This window comes from Odontesthes bonariensis, chromosome 24 (genome assembly GCF_027942865.1).
Source record: "Odontesthes bonariensis isolate fOdoBon6 chromosome 24, fOdoBon6.hap1, whole genome shotgun sequence".
NCBI lineage: Eukaryota > Metazoa > Chordata > Actinopteri > Atheriniformes > Atherinopsidae > Odontesthes > Odontesthes bonariensis.
The window spans coordinates 9410131-9427249 of NC_134529.1; the positions used below are offsets into that span (position 1 = coordinate 9410131).

The 17119-nt window shown below is 39.3% G+C and overlaps 1 protein-coding gene across 1 annotated transcript in view; it reads right to left on the reverse strand.

Moving 5' to 3' along the window:
- rngtt (RNA guanylyltransferase and 5'-phosphatase) overlaps window positions 1–17119 on the reverse strand; it is a 92620-nt gene that overhangs the window by 23560 nt on the left and 51941 nt on the right. The window contains exon 12 of the mRNA XM_075459376.1: window positions 6928–6996. Coding sequence (XP_075315491.1) covers window positions 6928–6996 — 69 coding nt within the window. The remainder of the gene's footprint in view (window positions 1–6927; window positions 6997–17119) is intronic.

A 17119-nucleotide genomic window follows, 5' to 3' on the forward strand; every position in this document is an offset into this window, starting at 1 on the left:
TGTGTGTGTGTGTGTGTGTGTGTGTGTGTGTGTGTGTGAGGGCTTTTAAAGGTATTTGCTCTTGAAGTGCAAAAATGGTGCAGTGGAATAAAAAAAGATGTCTTGGGATAAATCCAGGTTTTAAAGAAAAGGGGGACAGTTGAAACCTAAAGAGCAAATCTTGTGGTAAGTCGTCTACAGACGCAATGCAATGCAAATCATGACGATTTATGGGCCTCGTTTTAAATACTTATCACTGTTCATTTGTAACAGAATAATTCTGAAGCTTCGATTTCACAAGGCCCACATTAAATATCCATACAGGCTTTAGCTTTTGGGTAGAATTGAAGTGATCTTCTAAAAAAACAAACATTCTTCTTTGTTCTCTTTGCTCAGAGATCTGTACATCTGGAGAGCTTTCATCAGCAACTCTGCCATCTGTAGCAACGGTCTTGTTATCCATTAAAAATCTACTTGATATTCCTGCAACAAAGAAAACATATCCCAAGGACACCATGTGTTGGGTGAGATAACACACCCGGTGACTGCGGCTGCTGAGGTGGTAACCTTCATCAAATATAAATGGACATTCACATCAGCAAGAGCCTGGTAAGATTAACCCCAGATCATCCTAATTCCATTCACACAAGAGATTAACTCAGCACTGGCTGGTGTAAAGACAAAGCAAAATCAATGACTTATTGACAACCTACACATTGTTGATGGCAAACAGTATTTGCAACTGCAAAATCTGAAATCCTCCTATTGCATTTGCTACAAACTATAGTGAAGGTGCCTTTAACTAAATGAGCAATGTCCATTTACTAAAAGATTAAACCTGATCAGATATTTACTTTGAGGGAAACTTGCCAAAGATCAGAATTCTTGTGCAGAAGCAAAGCCTCGTCTCCCAATGTGATTCCAACAGCAAACAGAGGTAATCTGCAGGGCACTGAGCAATGATCCAACAAGAGTGTCTCTTTGTCGCAGTGAGTCACTCTATTCCATTTCCCTTCCAGAAACTCGAAAACAAAAACGACTTGATTTGCTTTGAGAAGAAGAAGAAGAAGAAAAAGAGGAGCAAACTCAGTGAAAAAGACGCAAAATGTCTAAAGATCAGGACCATTTCAAACAAAAGAAAAGCAAAAATTCTGCACAGTGGATTAATTGTAAAACCAAATTAGATAACCAAAAAAACCCAACGTCATTGACACGGTATCTCAGGAAAAAGCAGCCAGTTTACACATCCAGTAGACTAGATGTGTACAAACGCACTGAAATAATGTTTCAGGTTAGCTTTTTATAGTAAATCAGTATGTTTGCTAGTAAAAATGTACGCTTGTGAACAACATATGTTCACTGAGGATAGTTATTGTCTTGGCTGGTGTTATATCAGTCTCCATTTCTGACTCACTGTGCTGTCTGAACAGGAAAAAGGAAAATAAGGGGCTTCATTGGGAATTCAGGTCCATCAAAGTATAATATATATAACAGCAGAGATATTAGGAGAAAAACACACACGTAGAGAAGGCAAATATCTAGTGTTCTACAGCACTAATATCAACATAATAGTCAATATTTAATTAATTCTATTGATGTAAGCATTTACAATCCGATTACTTGATTTGTTGTTGGAATAATCAACAGAATACTTGATTACCAAAATAATCATTTGCTGTAGCCCTATACAATACCGTACTTGCACAGTAGATTGGCATCTACAGAAAAAGGCATTTCTTTTTACATCCACTACAAATCAAGTCTGCTAATAAAGAACCACAAAGCTTATGTGGACATTCATAGTTCTATCTATCTTATGTAAAACAAAAGTGTGCACAGTGAGCTCCAGCATGCATCCACACCTGGTTGTAGTCCAAAAAAATATTAGCTCCTCAAGAACTACATTCCTTAAATCAGCAGTAGCTTTTATGCATTAAATGGAGCTAAAATATGTATTTTTCTCCATAACAGATTGGTCACGTGTAGCCAATATTAATGCAGTAACTAAGGCTGGTATCTGAGCAGTATTTATCAGAGTGGGTTTCACCTGCAGGTGGTCATTTCTTCTGGGAGTACCCTGTCATGTTAAAATGAGAAAACTCTAAAAGCACCAAGGCCAGAGCCTCTCTGATCTTTAACACTGGATTAATTCAACTAATGAAAGCACTGAACATCATTTCTTACAATAGAAGCAAAGATGGTGGAGCTCTGAAATGCCCCAAAGAAAGATGTGATTCCAAATGCAGAACATCAAATGCTCACATTAGGGGGTGGCATTAAGAGCTCCCCACAAACCAATATGCTAATCACTACAGCTCAGCATCCCTCAAAAACATCTTCTTATTTACAGAGGAGGGCATATCAGGGCAATTTCTACCACGAGCCAGCAATAAATCTAAAGAGGGTAAAAAAAAAAAAAAAAAGGGCAGTTTAATAAATATTAATTCAGCAAACCTCTAAATGTCTTTTTCTTGTACATGCAAGTGATTGCTGCTGTACTGAAGCATGAATGCTTTGTTCACAGACTGACTGTAAATGGGTTATTATTACAGAGGATATAACAGATAAAGGGTACTTCACATTTATTTAAAGTCACTTACTTATCCCTTTAAATCCAGCCTTATCGAAATGTACCTGCCATTAATTCTTCTCTATAATTCAATAGCCTCTTTCAGTGCCGTTTAGTTCTCTGCCAACAGAGTACTGTTTGTTGTTCCCCTCTTTGGGTTAAATTTCCAGATGCAGAACCTTTTTTTTAACAGAAAGGTCTGTTTTTTAAATATCTCGAAAGCGTAGACACAGTTGGAAACTTTTGTCTTTTATCAGAGCACAGTAAGCGGCAGGGCAGACTATTTTCATATCGACCGAGAAACAGCAGGCGCACATCATTCCCACTTGCCTTACATGTGATGGGTTGTGTCAGTGTTCAGTCTGCCCCCCTGCTGTTATCACCGGGCTTGTTATTACCACTGAAAGAACATGCAAGACATGCTGAGATGATACCCAGTCCACTGTTGCAGTGTTGTGTTGCTCATAAGCAGAACAGTTAGAGGCATTCAAGTAAATCTAATCCAAAACAAAAAAAATAAATCCCTTATGTGTTGCCTGAAATGCGGAGCTAAGTTACTAGGTAGTCCGGTACGCCTTGAGGTATTCCTGTTCCCAGGATTATGCGAGGAGCCGAGGCACTCTGAGCCAACTGAAAGCTCTGCTCATCACGGAAGTTAGTGGCTCCAGAAGTGGTGGATGGGCCCAGGAGCAAGCAGAGCAAAGTCTCAGATGTGGAGCAAGTAGACCGGAAGCTTGCTCATGGTGTTTTGTGGGAGTCCACTCCCAGCTCCTAGGTTAGCCCTCTGTAGCCCAGCACTTCTGAAGCTAATGGCTTCCATGGTTAGTTGAACAGGAGCAAGTGAGCAAGATTCTTGCCGTCTCCAATGACTCACAGAGTGCTATTTGCTTGGCCTTGTTTGTCCTGTGTTGTTCACCAAGCCGGTACTACTTTCTCCTCATAGCTTGCTAGCTTCTCATTTCATTAGTTCATCACAGCAGATGCAAATTAGCTGCGCAGCTGCACCCCGCATTGGTTAGCTCTGATCGCTCCATGTAGTCTATGTAGCATTTACAAGCTGTTTGCCCTTGCTTACCTGAGGTTTTAAAAGGTGCATTGCCAAAAATTGCATATAGACAGCAAGCCATAACATTGGTGGCTGTTTTTTTTTTTTGCTCACAAAATGAATTACAACAGAAATATCTGGTAAAAAGGCTAAAAACTTGATTTCTAGCAAAGGAGGGTTTTAACAGATCCATGTAGATTCTGTAGACAGAAATGCTGTAGTGATTCCACATCAGATGGCTGATTATTTGCATAATCATTTAAGACATGCTTGCTTTTCGGGTCCCGACCCATTTGTTTGAGTGGCTGTGCAGACTAAAGCCAGCTGCTAAAACTTCAGAATTTGGAGAGATTTCCTCCTTTCTGAAACATTAAACTTCTGTACAGCATTACTTTAAATAATTGGTGATTTAATCACAAATCACTGCAAGCACAGACAGCATAATTATAAATAAACATGAAAATCTCTAATGGTTATTTCTGAAATGAACATCGGGAACAGTTTGCAGTGCTGTGAAAAGGACTTCCATCCAATTCAAAGGCAAGACTTACATAAGGGGGCTGATAAAAGGCACCTGAGAGTAAAAATGACTCGACTGAACAATGACCTGTCCGCCCTTTCAGTTTTCTCACTGACAGGTAGGTTGTCCCAGCGGATTCTGCTTCCGTTTGATGAACAGCAATAATTTCAGCTCAGTAAAACAAAGCTGCCAAAACAAATCAGAAACCCTGTTTGACAGTTAAGTCCTAATCCACGACTTGGATGCGGACGATCTTGTTGCCATTTGCTTGGCAGGTCGAGTGAATGCGCAGACATATACATCTCAACATTTGACAAGCCCTCTCTCAGACTCAATTTGTCATGACCTGTGAAATTCTATGAGTCAACAGAGGATAATATCACCACAAATCAAAGGTGGCAGCATCAAAACAGCAAGGATCCAACCGCTCTCAATCCTAAACCATTTTCTAGTCAGAATCGTGAACAATTTGGAAATTCAATACAGCCTCCAGACAATTTCTCTCAGGCATAATACGCCCAATAACATACAGCTGAAAAAAGAAACTGATAATCACATCCCTTTGTCACATAAATATTGACTTCCGCAAATATTTCTGTAATGTTCTCAACAGTCTTAGAAATTAATCTACCATAACCCTAAGTCTAATTAGCTTTCTTTCATCCCTTCTGAGTGATGCACCGTAAACCAGGCAAATCATAAACAGCTATGATCCAAATTCAAATATATCCAAAAATATAAAAAGTAGGGGGGAAAAAAACACGATTATTATACAACAAGCACAACAGAGCAGCTGCAAAAATAAGATATTTATTTTGCATTACTGATTGAGACAGTGACACATTAGTTGAGGAGTCTTGAGGAGACGCCTGCTTGGAAATGCAGATGGTCTCTGCTTGTGTTGTGGTGGACAGAAAATGCAGCTGGGTAAACCTGCCATCGGCAAATTTCACAGTCGAGTGCACAGAGAACTGATCATCTTTCTTTGTCTCTATCACGCAACATTTAGAGGGATCATCTGGCGGGGAAGACATTCGATAAATATAATTAGGTTTTTCTATGTGTAGACTGATATTTGAATTACAATAGAACAAACTGTTTACATCCACAAACAGTGCGGATCATCTTCCTCACAGTCCGCCATGTTGCACCAACATATTTCTATGATAAACCAAAGGTCAAATCCAAACAACGGCCTTTTACGCTGTTTGTGGCCACCATTATTTCACTTTTAAGCCACTAAGGGCAGGATGAGGCAGGGGTATTTTAGCTGGTTGCAATCTCTGACATAGTTGGTAGTTTAAATCATCTCCCACAAACTATAATGTTAGCATGAAGTAGGTTTAAGATGTTTTAGCTCTGGCATACACCAATACCATTAAAATCAATGACTTCTAAATCATTATGCTAATAGTAATGCTACCACCATATAGTGATAATCACAGGAAAGCCTTCATAAATTGACGTTCAGCTGCTTAATACCTTTGATGGAAATGAGCGACATTAAGAAAAGGGCGGTAATGATGTTGGTTATCGTCACATCTCTGACGGGGTTGCAACCCGAACACTCGAGATTATTCGCTTTAGGACCAGTGAGAAGTTCAAGTGAGATAAAGTACATGTTGACTCCAGTTAGTCATGTCAGAGAGCTGAATTAAGGCAAGACAAAAACGTTCTGCCTTTCTTGTTACAATTATGAAATACTCTCAACAGGAAGGTGAGTAAAGTCTTTGTTTATAAAGTTTCCAGCAGTGAATTTTACACCAGCTTGCTGTGAGGACACAGTTTGATTCGCCACCACCATCCTGTATTCTGCTGCACCAGCGCCGAGTGTTACAAACAGTTCATCTAAAAAAACCTGTGATGACTTGACTTTTAATTTAACTTTTTCTGAACCACATTTTCTTTAAAAACAGAAACAAATAATGAGTCAACCCATTAATAGGGCCGATATACATTTTATTTTCAGATTACTGTATACGCTGATTATTTCACACCATTGGCTGGAGATTATTTCAACACAACAGCAACAAAACTAACATAAACAGTGTATTTTAAGTGAATTTTTTATCATTTACGTATTACATTTTGTGTTCTTTTCTTCTTTTCTTTATTAATGAACTTTATCTTTGTTTTTTTTAATTAAAAAATGATCTTGTGGCCTTGGTGTCTGTTGCACTTTCGTGTCTTAAACAGCCAAGAGACAAAAAAATCTTAAAGCTCTAAAAGTCAAACGAGGCAGCTGCTTAGCCCAATACATTAAAAGACATAGACTGGTTGCAATAGCTTAACATCGAGCTGAAACTAAAAATAACAAGCCGAAACTGTGGAGAATATGCAAGACTCTTACCCCAGGTCCTTCCAGGATTAATGATATGCAGATTTATTTATATATTGCACAGAGGAACATGGGCCCTTCAGCTCATCCCAAAAGAAGAAAAGAGGAATGGTGTTACTGTCTGAGATGAAAGTCATTTCCTGCTGCTCTAAACCTATGTGAATTAGAATTCCAACTAAGGCCACTTACACCGTAACACAAACCACCATGAGTCTGATTTAAGGTCCAGTGTCTCATAGAGAGGTCAGTGATTTTGTGAATTTATGTAGGAGTGAGGAGAGGTTGGAGTGTAGTTTCCTCTGTCATGATAGATGGCAAAACTGGGACAGAAAGTGACAAATGGGTGCTGGGAGTGACAAGCTGTCCGATTCTGATGTAGAAGCTAGGTGCAGGAAAATATCAGTGTTTGACATTCAACCTGTGGCAACGGAGCTATGGGTATGACAAATGACAGGCTGACATAGATGGATGCTTACCCCACACGGCTGGAAGATCAGCCCATCGACTTCATGGCTGACCTGGGACGTGAAGCTGCCTTCCAGGAGCTGAAAAAGGAAAAGAAAAAAAGGTGTAAGGAGGGGCCATGATTACAGTCAAGCAAAACTGATAGATGTCGATAGTGGTAGCTGCAAGCTTCAGCTGGAATGACATGAAATTACATTGATTTATAAAGTCAACTACAGCCACAGAGCCTGCAAACAGCTTACACTGTTTTTACTGAAGACTAACACTTAGAAAATCCTCAACTCTTAAGTCTGATACATTTTATTTTTAGATCCATATATTCCTGAAACTAAACCTGACTGACAATACATTGCGAGAGATGAAGATCTGTACCTTGACAGACCAGAAGGGGTTTCTACATCTCCAGTAATTTGCTTACTGACAGCTCTTTCAAATACACACAGCATTCCACTGTGTATGCTTTGCTTTGTCACAGTGGAAACTTAAGGATGTCTAATAGGCAGAATTTTTTTCATGCAAGTCCAATAACTACAGGAAAAATACAATCTGTCTAAAACTACTTTATAAGGATTTTGAGCAATACATTTTAAAAACAGCATTTGCCCAATTTAGTCCCTGGAACCTGATAAACCCGATGCCTTCAGAAGCTTTATTCCCATCTGATAAACTTAAAAGTTTAAGCTCCCGCTCCATGGGGCCTGAAAAGCAAGTATGGTAAAAGTTTCCTCAGGGTTTGTTGTGCCGTAAAAGCCAACAATGATCATTTCTGCCACATCACAGACACTTACTTAGTATTCATTGCCCGTAGCCTTACAACAACAAAGGATGACTTTACAGCTGCAAAATACTGAAACCTCCTCCCTATTTCCCTTGATGACTAGTTAGACAGTCTACTAAGATCATGGGAGAATCTAAATTGGCAAAATTTGATCCCCCTTCTTTATCTGATGATGTCTAAATTTGAAAGATGTAAACAAAAAGTGGATCGTTTTCAGAATTAGTTAACTTGCTGTGGTACACAACTTAAATAAAATCCTATCATACCATATCACTTTACATTTTGAACACCTAAAAGTATGCAAAATGACCTATGAATATTTCCCCTTTGTAATGCACACATAGATGTACATGAAGCTGAACACGGAATTATGTTAGTTATGATGATTACAAGGACTTCAGAACATTTATCTTTCCTTGTAAAACATTACCATAATGACAACCATCATTAGCATCACAACACACAAAACTGGATTAACATCAACAAACCTTTTAATCGTGTTTAAATTCAAATGCAATGAAAGGAGAGAAGGAAAACAAGCTGACATTAATAAAAACATTGCACTCAAGAAGGAATCCTGTATAATAACAAGTCTCTGAGGCTTTTGTGCGCTCGACAGAGGAGAAAGAGCCAGGGTTAACTGAGCACTCCACCTTCAACGATGTTTGAAAATGGAAGTAAATGAAATGTGAGACCTTCAAATCAATGTTTCAAAAGTGAAGCGAAGGTATGAGATGAAATTGCTATTGAATCTCAATGCAATCCTTCACAAAAATAACATGAAAACAATCTTATGTGATGTTGGTATGTTTAGGTCGTGCTCACTGTGAAAAAAAACCACACGGAAATTGAAAGTTGCTTGGAAAGTAAAAAAAAAAATAAAAGAGAAAAATACATCCTACTCCTTGGGGAATGTCTGCTGTAATGTTGTGCCCAACTGCCAAACCTCCACATAACACCGAGTAGAATTTAATATAAGATTTTCAAAGGGTACACTGTATGAGAGACTGCTAAGGGCTGATGAGGAAGAAATGTCAGTATAAGCAATGCAAAATATGAATCATGTTAAACATGACCTGAATGATTATGTATAATGAGAATTGTGTCTCTCATAAAAACAAACTCTGCGGGTCCTCTCAGCTGAACAGAATCTGCTGGTCCCAGAAATAAATAGCATTCATAAATACATTTTGAGCATGAATAAGAATATGTCATTTGAAAAAGCATCCGTCTTTCATCTATGATGGGTATTTCTGTCTTACTGTGAAAAGATTTGCACAACCTGAGGATGAGTCACACAACCTTCATCATATCTGTGGCAGAAATGCAAGAAAAGGAATTTCTGCATTGGTTTATGTGAAAACTGAGCTTACCTCTTCTGTATATTCATGCAGAGGCTAAATATATGTAGTCATGCAGGAAATGGCCTTGGTCAATAAAAAAGAAAGTGAATGCATTAGTGCACTACAGTGGATATCAGGTATCATATCCAAGCCATCAGGATGAAATTAAGAAGAAAGCAATGCCTTTTACAATGCAGGAAGGTACTGGAACATGGATCAGGAGTGTTGTAAAAATAACATCCTTTTAACAGATTGAATCTTGTCTTCTGTCGGAATGAGAGACAAAAGAAACCCATCAGCTATATCCACTTTATCCTGCAGTGAGTCATTGGTGCTGGAGCCTGTTGTGGCTGAAACTGGGGGTCAGGTTGTGTACGACCCGGACAGGTTAGCAGCTAGTTGCAGAGACACACACAGACATCCATTCAAGGTCGAGTTAGAATCACCAATAAACCCAACACGAATGTCTTTTTACTGTGGGAGCAGAACAAGAAGAAAAAGCAGATGCCCAGAAGGTTAAAAACAAAAACAAAAACAGTACTGCACTACAGAAAGAATACCAATGATAAAAAATAAATAAAAAAAATCTTACAGTCTGCAGTAAAACCGTGGATACTGGTATTAATGTGAATGGACACGTACAGCCAGCTTCACGTTGCTGCAGACCAAGGACACACACTGCTCTTCACCCCACCCCTGAAAACTGCTCAGGAATGGTTCAAGGAACACAACAAACAGCCTGATGCACTGACCCCGCATCAAATCTCCCCAGATGGCCATTTGATTGCTCAACAGGATGTTGGGCAGGACGCCAAAAACAAGCAAGATCCAAGGAAGCTAAACGTTGAAACCAGCTCGCTCTTAAACATCCTTTTGCTAAATACATTTTGCAACACACCAACATATGTCTCAAGTCCAGCAGACATTTTGTCAAAACAAGGCGGACATAAACAATATCAATGCAGGTGGTTATGTTTTGGCTGATCAGTGTAAATTCTTATAATCAAATCAACACCATCTGTGTAATATTTCTACTTATTTCCTAGTTTTTGATATTCCAAGAGGCAGATATGGACATTAGAGATAGCAAATTATTCAGCAAACATGAAGACCAAACCGAGTTATGTCTTCCATCACAAATACAACAAAGTGTGGAATAAAGTACAACATAATCTAATTTGTTTTTGATGCAAGGCTGGTAAAACATGCCAAATATAGAAGCACTGTGAGGCTGGGAGAGAAGTGAGCAGAATCCGCTGCATAATACATCGAATTAAATTTGCCCCAAAGGAGAACGTTTATGAAGCTTTAAAAAATGAACAAAGACACAATCATAAATGTGAGACTTATCAGGTGAAACATGGAAAGGGCCAAAGTCCTGAAATCACATCTGATATGCACCGCAAACTTCTGCAACTCTCTCACAAAGCTTATCTTTCATTCACTTACTGAAAACAGACATTCTGGCATCCACGATAGCACCTGTTATTAGAAATTCAAATCTGGGTGAAAAGTTAAAGGAGCCTTGAATTTCGAAACATTTAGAAAGTATTTTCTTCATCAAACTTTTCCCAAAGCCAATTTAATAAAGCTGCTTTACAGAAAATCGTGTAAAGCTTTGAGAAGGTGCATCATGTTCCGGCGCTCATGTACACAGAGTCCAAACAACTCTCATTTTATCCAAGGACTTATCTATTTTGTTGATGTGGTGACCCCTTCAAGGTCTGATGAAAGGAGCTTATTTTTGAAAGGAAGATTTTTTAGTAATTTATGTTTATGTATTTGGCAGACGCTTTTATCCAAAGCGACATACAGGTAGGCAGGTAGGGTAACGGGGGTCTTGTCTAAGGAACCCTACTGGAGGTAGTACCTTTCATGTGGGGGATTTGAACCCAGGTCACCCACATGAAAGGTGGCAATCTTACTACTACACTATCCAGTCCCTCAGTGCGATTTATTTTGAAACAGGAAACCCTAAATTCTAGTTCCACTTTGGTTCTTCATACCAAACAGAAACCACACCCAAAAACACTGTGGAAATTTGAAATGATAAGCCAATCTGATTCAGGAAAGCGAATGAAGTCATCAGCCCTTAGAGAAGTGTTGAACATATCAAGCTGAAAGCTACGGAAAAATCCCCACTCCCTCCTACAATATCTACAAAGAAAGCAGAGCAACATCAGTGCTCTCCAGAATGACGAATGAGTCACAGCAGATCACACAAAGCTTGACAACCGTGCTGACATGGAGAAGGCAGATAGCCAGACTAAAAAGAAATGATGCCTTTATGAGGGAAGGGCATGTAGGCGGTAAGATCTGGGAGTTCCATTTCAGTTCTCTTGCCATCTTAGCACACCCACCCACCATCTTCGGCTCGTACAGTGAACCTTGGATGGAGCGATGAGCAGAAAAAAAAGACTTCCTCTCACACATCCTCCTACAGTTAGGAAGTTCCTTGGAGTGATCATGCAAAAGGGGGGCAGAGACCCTGCTTTCATGCTAAACCTCTTCAGGAAGAAAGCACAGAGCTGAGCCCACTAGATGTGGGTTGTGTAGGCAGAGGTGAACTGAAAAGCCCCATTAAGAGATCAAGCTTTCCCTGCAGGCTCCAGGGTTGAGACGGGACAACGGAAGCACTCGGGGTGACAAATCAACTGCTAAAATGCAAAGCAGTGCCTTTCCCTGGAGAGAATTACTGACGGGGTGATGGAAGTCATTGCAGTTCCCTCTCCAGTGTTTTATGTTTGCACTCATTTCGCAGTGGGACACAATGATGAATGATAGCCAATTTGCTGATAGCCTGATGGCATGGAAATGACAGGAACTATGACATTCCCCTTCATTCGTATTCCCACTGTAAGCTGTCCTCTGCTGAGCAGGGGTGTGCTTTCCAAAGCCAACGAAAAAAGAAAAATCCCTTCAGCTTCTATGCTACACTTAATCTTACTTACGTCAGTCAAATGGAATAAAATATGAATAATTTTCAATAATAGCAAGCCCAAAACTTCCTCATTCAAACTGAATCCATGTGCGATTGATGACGAATCTTGAAGAAAAATCTAAAAATCAAGCCCAGGTCAACTTAGAGCAGCGTTCATGTGTTACACCAATCACTTTATGTGAGATTCATAATAATAGATGGCAACGATCATAAACTAGCATTATATTTTGCAGATTTGGTTAAGGTTTACAATACATTTGGATGAGAGACCAGCTACAGACAGACAGATTAAACAACAGCCACAGTGCAGCGATGGAAGCATCTTTCATGACTTTAATGATAGTGCCTAAGGAAAGACCAGTGGTTCAATCCCCTGCTTGTCCTAGCCCAAGTGAAAAATAATGAGTAACAAATTGCCCCAGGTAATTGTAGAGACAGAGGAAAAAGATCTGCATGTGTAGACACGGCTAGTGGTATTACAGAGATAACTGTCTGTGTCGTCCTCAGTCCACCCCGAGTGAAGGAACTTTAAGATACACAGATGGACAAGCATGCAGTCCTCCAAAAACCTAAAAGAGGGCAGTTCTACGAGATGATGCACCAAAAGTAATCAGGGCAGATAACGACTGATTATTTCTTCCGAAGAGGATGAAGCATGAAGACACGATAAGGGAAAAGCACACGACAGAGCACTTGAGGCATCCCACAACTGGCAGCAAAATGTGAAAGCACGAACACGCGGATTTGTAAAGCGCCAACACAGAGAGGCTGCAGAAACATGTCCAAAGCATAAGATGGTGACCAACCTCTGTAAGGATATACATCCGTCTCAGAAACTTTGAAAAATGACAAACTTTAACAATCACTGAAAACTAGAAATGCACAAAAAGCACAGACCTAAGCCAACACTCAACTTCTGGACTATAACGGGCCTATCGGCAGGTAGGGACACACTAGCCGATGGCAATGGCTGATATTCATCTAGTAAAAATTTGTTGTTCGATGTAAGCCCCGAAAAGTCATTTAGTTGGTTTATTTTATATAAAGAGTTATCAAAAAGTTTCTAATTCATTTATTCGAAAAAACTTCCTAAATCAAAGAGTTTAATAAAGAGCTGAAATACTTTGAAACTGTTATCTTTTACATTGTATAGCTTACTGTTTCTCTGGCAGTAATGGGGAAAATAATCATGTACAGACTGTCGGCCAACGACCTAACATCGGTATCAGTCCATCACTAATGAAAACTGCTACAAAAAAGGTGATCAACTAGGTAACAGACCCAGAAATTCTTGTCAGAGGAACTAGAATACAAACATCTCTTGTCAACAAAGGAGTAAAATTGAAGCCTGTGATTATGTTTGTTCGTTCCTCACCTTGCGTTTCCAATCTTGAATATACTCAATATTTACTCGCAGCAAAGCCAGACTCAACTGCAAAGACTAATTTAGAGTGAAACCTCACAAAAAGGAAATAAAGGAAAAAGGTGGAAACGCATTAATGCTAACGTTGCATTGCTTTTTGTCTGTGGCGCTCGCTTGTAATTATACCTATGGTAGGATTAATTATCTTTGATGTGATGTTACATCATCTGTCTCATCAAGACTGAACAATTTATAGTTGCGCTACTCCATTTCTGTTAACAGGCCATGTTTTGTTTAGCTGTCCTGAAACCTCCCACGAGGGTAAATTATGGTTGACTTGACCTTGAAACTGAATTACCGCTTCTTGCTGTGGTGAACGATAATAGATTTCCTGATAGGCGTACAGGGCTGGAATACAGAATAAGTAATAATGTGTTGAATGCAAACTAAAGTCTCCAGTATAGGTGCAATTTACTTGACCAATATCAAGGCCAAAGCAAACGAGGAGGTGTGAAAGATTTACTCAGGACCCGAACAGTCTTTTTATTCAATAATCAGCAGCTACAAAACCAAATGACGGTTATCACAGAGTGTGAGTAATGAAAACACAGCAATCATATCACACTGTATGAAAGGAGTATTTTTCTATACACCAACTACTAAAATACTGATAGTTGTTTTCAGACTGAAAACTGTTCAAAGTGAAAATGAAATAATAAAAATGTATTTTTATCAGTGGTTTCATATTAAAAGATGGCCCAGTGAATAGCTTTAGTTATGAGCTGCAGTGAAAAATAAATGATAACTTAAAAGATAACAAGCGATATGTGGCGGTTTTATAGTTATGTATATGAAATATTTCTACCTTTTATGCTATGTTGGTGTACATAATGGTTGCATATAGGCTTGTGCTGCAGAATCCTGATAAAACAGAAAAGCTGTGTGTATTTTTCATGCTATATCATTACTTTCTTAGCACACCTGCACCGATGTTATGCTCTCGCAGTCCCCTCCTGAGGCCTTTGTGTTCTCCTGCTGTCTGCTCATCCTCCCTGCTCTTTGGGGGTTTAGGCACAGGGGCTGAATCAAAGCTAGAAAAGTTGGATTGATATTCCAGTCAGACTATGGGGCCATTGCACAAGAATCCTTTCAACCCTAAAGTGAATGGCCCTCTGAAGCCAGTGTGCAGTTGCGCATTAAATGAAAACCCACATCAGAGTGTCTGGGCAGGGCTGTAAAATCACTGACTGACCAGGAGTCAGACATGGTTATGCAGTTGGGATCATTTCAAAGTCTTCAAAACAAAAGTTGTCTTTTGATGGATAATGGATGTTTCATAAAAATGATAAAGATAACATCGTATGCAATCATTTGGACTGACAAGGAAAGGAGGACAGGCAATTTAAGACCCGATGATTAAACTGTTACGGGATGAACGGAGACTCTAACAGGCCAAGATGACAGGAAATAACCGGGCACAGCATGAACTATAAAAAGTGACTCTCCTTTCAAATGGAGTGCAAGGCATAACGTCTATTAAATATTCTACATTATACTATCTTTTCTTATTATTATCACTTGTTTTGTTGACAATGAAAGAAAAAATCTGATGCGCCTGTGCAGTCTCTGGATGTAGAAATGACAATAAAACCTTTTGCATGCTTGTGAAATATGCAACAATGCGTGTGATGGAAGTGTCGTCTAGAATGGCCACCACCAGAAAGGATGGTTGTTCAAAGATCCTGGAGACTTGAGAATAAAAATGAAAATGTAATTCCGCCTAACATCACTGCAAACTATAGGCACGGAAGCCCACAGAACTTCAGTCTCCTTGCTGTCAAAGTAAAAACTTTCACAAAAACGTAAACTCGCCCGATCCCCTGGCCAGCAGGAGTACTCTCTTGAAGCATTCCTGTGTGCAAATAAGGGGAAAAAAATGTTGTGTAATGGACTCATCAGATTAGGTAATTTCAGTATATTCCAAACCTAGTTACTGGAGCCTACACCATCTCTGATGCCCCACTCTTTAGCTCTAGCAGCCTTTAGATTTGGTAACATATTCCTGATAGGTTTAAAATGTAAGTTACACACTTCAGCTTTAATACCTCTCTGGCATTAACATTATCTTAGTAAAGGTAGGCTGGACAGACTAAAATCTGATAAATTCAGCAGTTTTCCATTCAATCAAGAGTTAAACACCTGTAATACACTTGATAAGGTCAGACTAAAATAGCAAAACATAACACACATCCAGGTCCGCCAAACCAAAGCTGTACAACCAGGAAACTTTGATATTAGACCATTATATTGTGTCTGCATGTTGCATCAATGAGAACAGCGTTCTGGAAAAACCATGGTGATAAAACTTCAGATTTATAAAGTTATGGTCACTGGTTAGGTTATAAAGTACATGAATACAGATATCCTGTTGTTTAGTTACAAGATAAATTAAATGTGTCTACATCCCACACCAAACTGCATTTCATTTATCAAAATTTGATTCGACCATAGATATGAGCAGCAAGGCTGCAGCTTATTCTTTATATGCACCACCCCAACAATAGAATTCTTTGGAAACGGACAACTGATGACTTTAAAGGTAACATGAGGTAGACAATAAACAAGAAAAAATTGTAACGGTGGAGAACCTGTGAAAGCCTAAGCTCAGCTATGCTACTGCCAGCTGAACACATCCCTCGCCAGTGTCTGAGAGAGGGAAGATAAACCAACTACCACAAAAGCAGTGCCGAGATCAGCCCACACACTCAGACACATTCGGCCACACTCATACAGACAGCAGACACGTAGTCAGTGTGAGGAGACAACAACTGGGAGGCAGCCCTTCACTGCGCTCCAACAAAATGCGGCTGGATTTAAGCGGTCAGTGGGAGAAGAAGTGTCTGTCCTGAGTTCGAGCACTGGGGGGGTGTGCAAGTGTCTGATAGTGTTTTCTGACAAACGATGGTTAAGCCAGGACACAAAGACTGAGAGAAAAGGGTGATGGGTGTGGAAAAAAAGAAAAAAAAGGACATCCCGGCCAGTTGTCAAGCCCTGGCTGCTGCAGTTCCAGCACCGTCATGCCATCTCTGAACTCTATGTCTGAAGGCGGTTTAACAAGAATATTGCATTTTACCATTTAGGAATTAGTGCCTCTTATTTTTTCTTTTAAATATGTTCTCTCTGTTTTCTACAAAGTAAGTAAGGGAAAAGATTACTAATTTGGCAGGATTAACGATCTTTTACTGGGTATTGTCGTGCTTATTCTTTAATGTCAGTGAGTGTTGTCCGGTGCTATATTGTAAGAGCCATGTAACAAGTGTTAATGCAGCTGGCCTCCTCCACCTGCATCAACACGTGTTTTGAATTCATAATCATTAAGCTCCCCAGAGCAGCAAGCAAATACAAATTCAACAAATGGAATGAACACCAAACTTTATTTCTCCTTAGTTGTCATGAAATGGCAAGAGAACAGGCCTCAATTGAAGGGGAAAGTGTTTATCATTAGTAACATAAAATGATTATTTGAAAAATAATCGCACTTTTAATGTTATATGTTCTGAATGCACCTTAAAGGGATTTTTTTTTTTCATACTCTAATCGACATAGGAGCAGACAACTACGCTTGCTTTATGCAAATTCAAGGATACTTTATCAATCTTTTCAGATAAATTATATAGCTGCAGTATTAATTATCATTCAGGAATAAAATATAAATCAGCTGACAAATGTAGAAAGTTGAAGTGAGGAAGGTGTGGTAGAAATCTTCAGAGGCCTTCGG